A 9,300-nucleotide genomic window follows, 5' to 3' on the forward strand; every position below is an offset into this window, starting at 1 on the left:
TGATTTTGAGCCAACGCAAACAAGATAGATTTGCTGCACAAATAGTCACAATTCCAGCATGATTATCAGAGCTTTGAGATTCCATTCTAGAGGATGAGACATCATTACAGTAACCAAGAAATGACTGAGAGAACTAAGATTCTTAAGGAAGGCTTGCATTTGTCCTTGAAGAGGCTCCTCAATATGCAAATCGGTTTTCCTTGCTACAGTGTCTATATTCCCTCAAACAAATGTGAAAGTGAACCCATCCCAATGATCATAGTGCACCCAGCAACGGTCCTTATGCTCAACCTCAAATAAGTAGTTGCAGGGTTTTTCAATCTCTGGCTGCAAAACCTCAATCTTTTTCATCAAGCTGGAAAACGTGAGGATGAGTTTGGAAACCTTGTTAGTACGGTGAGAAATCATAAGTTCTTTTCCAATATCATTAATTGTAGCTACAACTTTATGCAATGAGGATCTCAACTCAATCCAAAGCCCAGAGCTCAATTTGCCTACCATATCGTGAAACATTATCCAGAAATTGAAGTCCACTAGTAAGGTTTGAATATGATCCCTGAGAGCCTTGAACATGCTGCAATCCAATTTCTCCACAAAAGAGTAATGACTGATTTCCATTTTCTCAAATTGCACTTCCAGCTTCTTCAAACACTTCTCCATCTCCTCTAAAATAGGAGCAAAGTGATGAGATGCATAGCAGCTAGACGTACAAGACATGGATTGGCCTATCTTACTTTCTCACTCACTGACACCGATGAACAAGTATAACTATCACTATCAATTGAAACAGAAGTGGGATGAAATATTCACTTCCGAAACTTATGAGCTCTCTTTGTAGAACGTTCTTTCTATTCTACGATGTAGGACCAACGATGGAGTCATGCCCTGAATCTGCGAGCCTTGAGAGGCCAGAGAGTAAACTAAACAATGCCTTTAGTACAAAATTGTTTCAATATTTGACTCCAACTTCCCTGGAATAGATAATCAAAGTAGCATAATCAAAATACTAACTATTATCTCTGAAATACCATAGGAAAAAAAACATCCTAATGACAAATCTGGACCAAATCAAAGATCAAGAGATTTCCCTATTAGCTGAGCTCTAGTGTTAAATTTCCAAATCTGTAAAAATGACAAACAACGTGAGGAGAGCAAGCGCATTGCTCAGCAAGCAATGCATGCACAGTTCTAGCCATTCAGGAATTTTACCATACAGTATATGATCGTATCAATTAGTCAAAACAATATCATTCTTAATAACGAACTTCCTTCACTAAGAAGTTAGCAATCAATGGCATGACGCATATGAAGCATATGAAAGAAATACTGCTTTAACAACCATTGATACACAGAATATATTTGTTTCATATTTGCATTTAAGCTCATAATTGGCTCAAGTTCTGTTTAGGCAATCAAGGAGATCTATTCCTAATCTCTCTAACTCTTTGGGGAGGACAGACGTTCATATCCCAACTGTTATAACATGCTAAGGAGACAAACATTCATATGCTGGCTATAAAAGCCTACGGAGGGGCCAGACAATCATTTTCTATCTATGTTATCCCTCTAAGGGGCCAGACATTCATATTCCTAGCTACTGTAACTCAATAGGGAGCCAAAAGTTCAAAAAGCAGAACTAGTCCTGCCAAAACTATGTTGACTAAATCATTTATCTTTTAACCATTCATACATATATTTTATTGGCCTGTAAGATTTTTATAGACACTAACATGCATAGAATTCATATACTACTCTCTCCGTCTCACTTTGATAGTCCTATTTTTCTTTTTCGTCTATCTCAAATTGTAGTCCACTTTCCAATTGAAAAATGTAGTTGTATTTTAATTTTTCTAAAATACCCTTATTCAATATAAGTTATTGTTACTATAAACCTACCCCATTTAATGAGAGTTAGATTCTTTTTTTACCATCAATTTAAGTTCCCATAAAGTTGTACTCTAATTAATGTGAGGGTATTTTAGGAAAATAACTACCTAAATTGATTATTCCAACAAAGTTAACTACTTTTTTTTAAATTGTGTGAAAAAAGAATCAGATCTATCAAAGTGGGACGGAGGGAACACAACACTTAACATTGTTTGCCTCCACGTGCCAAAGTCCTAGCGTTTTAGTTCTTCGACACCACTTACTTCCCGAGCCTGCATGACCAAACCAGTTTTTGGGTGCCACGCCTAGCATGAAATTCAAAGTATGGGACTTGATGTTGTTCCTAGACTTTTGAACCTGCTTTCTGGTAGCCAAAAAAGCGTCCTTTTCGTCGTCATCTTTATCTTCAAAGCAAGCCTTGCTTCATCTCAGTGGCCTCTTTCCAACTCCTGAACCAATGGGCCTATGAGACAACAAATATGCAGAAAATGAAAATTAATAGAATGAAATCTGCTGCCTGGAAGCTTTGGTTACAGCAAGAATTACACTGACATACAACACCTAGATCAGAATATTCCATTGGAACAGAGTACCTGCTTATTTCTTTGGAAATCATTTGCTACCATTCTCACTCTATAATCTTCCAAGCATCTTCTCATATTTTATGTTATATATTCTTCATGGTCTTCAATATTCTATTCTTGCCAATCTGTTTTCTTGTCCATAAAAGTATGCAACTCACACAATTTCAATTGGAAATCTATCTAAGTAGACTTCGAATGGACCTGATAGATAAATATTTCCGTATTTAACACTCAATGTGAAAGAGCAAATTAACTAAAAATGTAAAACTGTAGCAAACTACAACTTAGTTAGTCAGACTCAACACTTACAAAATGTTAAACTATGTGAATATAGTATAACTCTAATGAGTAAATATTTCCTATACAGTCAATATAAACCCACTTTATACTAACGGCTCATCATATTACGCCATCTCGTTAATGAAGGTTCGCAATAACAGGTTGTCAATCTTCGTTAACAAGATGGTGCAACATGGTGAGTGTTGTTATTGCCAACCTTCATTAACAAAGTGACACAATATTATGGGTCATCAATGAAAAGTGGATTTATATTGACGGTGTAGAAAAGATTTACTCTAAAATGAAGTGCAAGGAAATGTTTATCCTTTCACTTAAAATGTCAAAAGAGTGTCAACAAATAACAAGTACCACTAATATATTTCCAATTCTATGCACGAGGCAATGTTATGCCACTTATGCTATTCCATTTAACTTTTCTATAAAATACGGAAGGTTAAAATGCATATGCTCTTCATTTTATTATAACTTCATGTAGAGGTGTAGCTGTAAATTCAATGAAAAAATAAGAGATTTTCTCTGTAATTAATCACGTGGTTAAAAGGTAAAAGGAAGTGTCATATATATATATATATATATTTATATATATATATATATATATATATATATATATATTCAACTCACACGTGAGTCCACAAGTTGAGTATTAGCAGAATTGTAAAACATATCCTTAACCCCAATCTGCTTTCACCAATTTGTTGAATATCTTTTGCTTTTATTCTCTTCTTTTCCTCTTCTTCCTCGTGACTGTTTTGCTATCTGTCTCTGTTACAATTGACATTGGAATAAATAACAAAAATGGTCACTAAACTATTTAAAATAGGATGGTTTGATCATTGAACTTTTTTTGACCAAAAAAGTTTCGTTAACTCTTTAAAATGGGTTTTTTGGATCATATTGTCTAATCTAGCTAGTAAACCAACTCAGAAAAAGTACATTAGCATGCTATTGTAGGTTTTTAGGGGCAAAAAAGTCTTAAATTGCAAGTCATTTCTAATTGATTTAGCAGTAAATGACTCAAAAGGCCCATTTTAAGAAGTTGAGCGACTATTTTGACCAAACAAAAAAAAGGTTCAATGTTCAAAGTGTATCATTTTAAATAGTTTAGTGACCATACTTGCCATTTACTCTTTGCACATTGAAAAAGTGAAGATCAAGCTTTTATGAGATTAATTAACTGCAGGATCCTCAAGTTCCATTTTCTTTCATAATTTCCCCCAAACAAATGGACCGTGGCTTGCTCCACTATGAAAATGTGAAGTGTTAACTTCAGTTTATCAGTCCCGCTAAAGGTTTGACTAGAGGTCTTAAAATGGATGATTTGAACAAATCATAATTGAGTAATAAGTATGATTGAGTCAACCTATTTATGCCAATTTAATAAATAAGTTAAAATAAATCAACTCATGTATACGTATGTCTGGATATATTGAATTACTCATTTATAACTCATAAACGTATTCGGTGCATAAGGAGAGAGGAAGCTGCATCTTTAGTTTAGTGGGAGTTTTGAGTTTGCCTAGTGAAGGGCATTTCAAGATTTGAGAGCAAAATTGCTCTGCTCTGGCAAAGTAATAATGCCAGGCATAGCAAAATGACTTTCATTTGCTTATTTATTTTTGAACAACTCAGACAATGTACTTGGCATAAGTTGAGGAAGACCATTCTTTTAAGAGAACTCCTTTTATAATTAGCATCAGCGGAGGAAGACCAGGCCCGACTCAATCTCCAGCCATCCACCTGATGGCCCAGTTTTCCTGCCAACTGCAGAGAGACTAGATCCGGCTGAGGAAGACCCTTAGTCTAAGTCTCAAGGTAATGGTCAACCAAAAAGAAATAGCAAAGCAGAAACTTTCAACAGACACCTGAGCACGTCTATCAGAATGGTGAAAATTATGACTAATTAAAGAGGGTTAGCCCTTGGTTTTCAGTTAGCTTAACAGAATTAGGAGAAAAGAAGAGGCAAGTATAGATGATTCCAGGTAGCACAACAAACAGTCATAGGCACGGAGCCTCTGCAAAAACACCAAGATGCTTAATGTTGAATTGATAGTAATACAACCCAGTGAACGAGCAATGCTCCCCTAAAAAGTGTAACCTCACGGCAAACCACCAGTAAGCCAAAAGATTTTGCTTGAATAGCAATGTTAGTCTTCTTTCCAATTGTGTCTACATTTCTTGCATGTGTAATATGTTGTCATCGGCTCATCAGCAGATCTGGTCTGCTGTTGACCAAAGGCTGCCTTAAGATGACCACAATTAGGACAAGGAGCTGGAGGAAAAGAAATAAAGAATCAATACCAAGTTACATGTGTTATTCCAGTTGGAAGTTTTAGCAGTTTCTACACGTCAACCAGATAGCTCAAGCTTGCTTTGCCCAGATTAAATCTACACCAACCTAATAAAGCATTCAGGTAACATGATAGCACTTAGACATGATTCTGGATCTAAACATACTATCAAAAAGTAACTTTATCAAGAAGATTTCTAATTAACCCCGTACCTGCCCATGGAGGGCAGTGAGAAAGCAGAAATGCAAACTAGCGAGAACTTGATATTGGTTATGCTGGAAATTACTTAAGAAGCATGCAATGGATCCAAAACAATGCTTGAAGCTCTATGAAACTTCTTAATTCAAGCATGCACCAGTCAATCAAACAGAAGATGTATACAAGAGTACAGCAAATAACAAACCTTCAGTTTCTGGTAAATGTTCAAGCTCGTCGTCTTTGGAAATGATAGGATCTAGTTCTTTCTTAACTAACCGATGCTTTCTTTTTATTTTAACCTGCCATGTGCGTTGATAACTCAGCAATGACACAATGGACATTGTGAATAGCCAGTAAATAAGCCCTCAACAAGGATTTATAATGACTTACCTTACTATCTATGTGACATACATACGGGCATGTTGGACAAAAGAATCTGGCGGGGCGGTCCATATGCGGCAATTCATACTGCAATAACATCCCACAAGTCGGGCAAAATTCCATTGCAGTCACTTTTAGGATAATCCACTATTTATGCACGTCTCTACAAAACTAAAACAAGGGGAAAAAAATGTATCAGAGTAACATAATATTAGCACACAAACTTAATCTTCACTTGATTGCTTCATTTCACAATTTAAAATAAATAAGTAATACATATGCAAGATGCACAAAAATTGAAGCACTAACACACAGTGGCCATAAAGAAAGGAAAACAGAGGTATCTAGATGATTAGAAAAGAAAACAAACTCTTTGATTTGACTCAAAATGATGAGCATTTCATTCCTTTCTGTTGTTTACCTTTCCTCACACACACTCTCTCCTTTCTCTTCTTTCTTCTCCATAATCCCAGAAGAGTACATGCGCAACTGAATGAATATTTTAAGATACTAAAGAACCTCGCTTGCTGATTCATGAAGTCAGTCCTACATCTTGATGGAGATGTCATGACTTCGATTGTTCTACATAGTACTGCAAGACACTTATTCAACAAATTCAGGATTTGTTCCCATAAGATTTTACTATCCGAAGCAACAAGCTAATGGCATTCAATGGATCCAGGTATAGCATATTACTAGTAGCAGTTAAGAAATGAGATATTTCACTATCTAAATCAACTAGTACCAGCTAAAAACTTAAATATCTTAAAGAGTTCAGACCAAACTAAAACTCACAAACACACCAAGAGGGAACAACAAAGAAAGAAGAAAAGCCAATACTGCCATTGCAGATTCCCTTGTTCAGCCATCAAGAAGCACAAGCAAAGGAGAAAAAACAAAAGGGCAACCTGTTTATGCCTTCCATTCTTCTACATGACTAAGACAACAAATTATGGATCATTCAAAAAAGTTGAAACCTAAATGTTTAAGAATCTTTAGAAAAAATGCAATAATGACTACGGAGAGTTGTATCAAGTCACACAAGAAAATACTGGTGGAAGAAACCTGCAAATGATAATAAATAAAGGGAAACATAACCTTTTGGTCCTTCATTTGTTTCTCATTCCCCTTAAATTTACATAGCCAGGAAGTTGTGGAAGGATAAACCAAAAAGTACAAGTACCCTTAGGCTGAATTAGGTATTGATGGCTAAAGATGAACATGTAATTAAATTCAAAAGTAAGCCAACCCTAACAAAAAAAATCAGAAAAAGCTAATTGAATTCAAATATGAAAAGGCACATGCACAGAAAAAAGTTGCAACTAAAAGTATGCATAAACACATACCATTAGTTCAAGAGGGAAAAACCAAGAAAAGTAAACTAGAAAAGCAGAAGCTCCAAAGAGATTGATCTAGCATGCAGCTCAACTATTTCATTCATTATGTTTGAAGTGCAGCTAAACTATTTCACCCAACACTGGTGTCTCTTTTTCAAGAAAACCTATAGATCATTCGCAATTGAGTCCTGGTAATTGAAATTTGGCATGTCAATTACCAGTCAAAAAATAGACAATAAGAGTTCTTTATTTCTTAATAATTTGGAGAAGTAACAAAACAATGGCAGATATATTGCTTTTCCTTACCATTTACTCACACAAGGGAATTTTTCAGTCAGCACGACAAGCACTAAAGGCAGGCAAAGAATTAATTGAATCAAATTCTTGAAGTAACCAATCATTATGATCAATGAATAACTACTATGCATGTTCCGAGACAACTCCGTTGAAATGGTTGGGAAAGCTTGCCATTGAAGACCTAGCTAGACCATTATGCAACTTAAATTATCCATCACAAAACTATTTAACCAATAACAAGAAACTTCCGCACAGAATAATGAAAAATTTTCAGCTTTTCTTGGCTCTGTACAAGAGTGCTCAAGGCAGTTTTGTCTCGCAATGTAGGCCAACTTTGGTTAGTTAAAATCATACACTATATACTTGCAAACAATAGGAGAGGGAAAAGCATCCATACTAGGTTGCAAAGACTATAACAAGTGTAAAGCTTCAATTACCAAACTCAACATTGAATTACTCCAGTCAGCAAATTGAACAAGTATTCCTACAATAAAGGAAAGAATCACAAGCTCAAATTATATCTAAATATTGGATACCACAGAACAAAACAACAGGTTGCAAGGTGGCCCTCCAATTAATTGTACAACTACCAATATGGAAAACATCTTATCCTTAGCAACTTCGAGCAGTCATACTAAAAGATTCAAGCATGAGTAATAGCCTAGACTCTCAAAAGTGAGAAGTGAAGATCTAGATCTGTGTGAAAAAACAAAATAGAGTCAAGTATACTGTTCAGTTCAAGCAAACAACATTTCCAAGCAACTTGCAAACGTCTTAACAGCTTCCCCTTTACTCCAATCCCAAAACGTAAATCCTAAAATTTAAATTCTCTAGACAAGAAATCCAACATTCATTATTCATATCGCTCAGAGATATCAATAACAACCATATACATTTAACAACAAATTTCTCAACAGAAAGGCAAAATCAAATTCTAAGGACACCAACGGAATGATATTTTACAGAAAAACTACTGAAGTTTCTTAAACTATCAATCAATTAATACAAAAACAATCGTGCAAGCTCAAACCCTTACCTCAATAAGAACTGTCAGAAAAGGGGAGCGGAGCAATGAATATTACCAGAATTCCTAGAGCTTCGTATAGTTATAAAAAAAGAAAACTAAAAACAAAAGAAGCATTTTTCAGAAAAGAAAAAAACCAAATTCCTCTGTGAAACTAGTGCCACAATTCTCAAGAATTATAGCAACAAAATTTTTAAAAAAATCGATAGAATCCTAGACTGGAGCAACCAATTTTATCAGAATTTTTTCGAAAAAAAAAAAAATATTCAGGATAAAGCCCTAAATAAGAATCTCACCCATGGCACCTCGCTAGAGTTGGAGATGGTTGCCGTCAGAAATGATCATATTGTTGGTGATTTCTCAGTCTCTCCAATCTCCGTCGCTCACTCTCTGTATCTTTAGCCGCGAAGTCTTTGTTTGTTTATGTTAGAATGTGGGAGTAGCGAGCTCTATTGTAAAATGCAGGAGCCGCTCGTTTTAACGAAGGAAAATAACTTCAGTAAGTCAAAAGGGGAGGTAATTCCCACCAAGTGAAGTAAAACATATTCCCCGTGTAAATCTTTTTCTAAGATAAACGATTACTGTAGAGGGTGAACCCTTTCACAGGAGACTTATTATGGATTTATAAGGGTTAATCACATTTTATCCCATTAAAGAATACCCCATTTCTCAGTTTACCCCCTAACCTTTAATTTTGTTCACTTAACTCCTTTTAGGACAAAATTGCCCTTGCATTATTTTGACTTTTCATTTACCTTATTTTCCTTTCTTTTATTTCTTTTTCTCTTTCTTCTTTATTTAATTCTTCCTTTTTCCCACAAAAATCTTCACCTTAATGATTGAAATTAAAAAAGAGGAATTGTAGAGATCTATCTTTTCCTTAAATGATTAAAAAAAATTCAAATCACTTTCCTAAAATACAAATTTTTTTTAGCCTTTCAATTCTTTTAATTTTGGATTTTCCTCTTTCCTTTCTAGTTTCTCATTTTATTCCCAAGAAAATA

General features: G+C 35.0%; 1 protein-coding gene across 2 annotated transcripts; it reads right to left on the minus strand.

Annotated features, from left to right (window-relative positions):
• Window positions 1-4,642: 4,642 nt before the first annotated feature.
• LOC113692107 (DNA-directed RNA polymerase III subunit RPC10-like) lies at window positions 4,643-8,756 on the minus strand. Of its 2 annotated transcripts, XM_072053834.1 has the most exons (5): window positions 8,593-8,756; window positions 7,710-7,756; window positions 5,648-5,809; window positions 5,463-5,556; window positions 4,643-5,040 (listed from the first exon to the last, which is right to left on the minus strand). In XM_072053834.1, exons 3-5 carry the CDS (start codon window positions 5,759-5,761, stop codon window positions 4,916-4,918), a joined length of 333 nt encoding a protein of 110 aa, XP_071909935.1. In that variant the 5' UTR covers window positions 5,762-5,809; window positions 7,710-7,756; window positions 8,593-8,756; the 3' UTR covers window positions 4,643-4,915. The 2 variants fall into 2 exon arrangements, with proteins under 2 accessions (XP_071909935.1, XP_027066264.1); XM_027210463.2 differs by lacking the exon at window positions 7,710-7,756 and having other exon boundaries at window positions 8,593-8,754.
• Between the last annotated feature and the right edge of the window lie 544 nt (window positions 8,757-9,300).

The sequence above is a fragment of the Coffea arabica genome, chromosome 6c (genome assembly GCF_036785885.1).
Source record: "Coffea arabica cultivar ET-39 chromosome 6c, Coffea Arabica ET-39 HiFi, whole genome shotgun sequence".
In the NCBI taxonomy this organism is placed as follows: Eukaryota; Viridiplantae; Streptophyta; class Magnoliopsida; order Gentianales; family Rubiaceae; genus Coffea; species Coffea arabica.

Excerpts from the sequence above, each read along its gene's own strand:
- LOC113692107 (XM_072053834.1), bottom strand. The coding sequence starts at position 5,761 with ATGGAATTTTGCCCGACTTGTGGGATGTTATTGCAGTATGAATTGCCG. Across the intron at positions 5,557-5,647 it reads TATGTCACATAGATAGTAAG|GTTAAAATAAAAAGAAAGCA; the intron begins GTAAGTCATTAT and ends CGCACATGGCAG. Across the intron at positions 5,041-5,462 it reads ACATTTACCAGAAACTGAAG|CTCCTTGTCCTAATTGTGGT; the intron begins GTTTGTTATTTG and ends CTTTTCCTCCAG.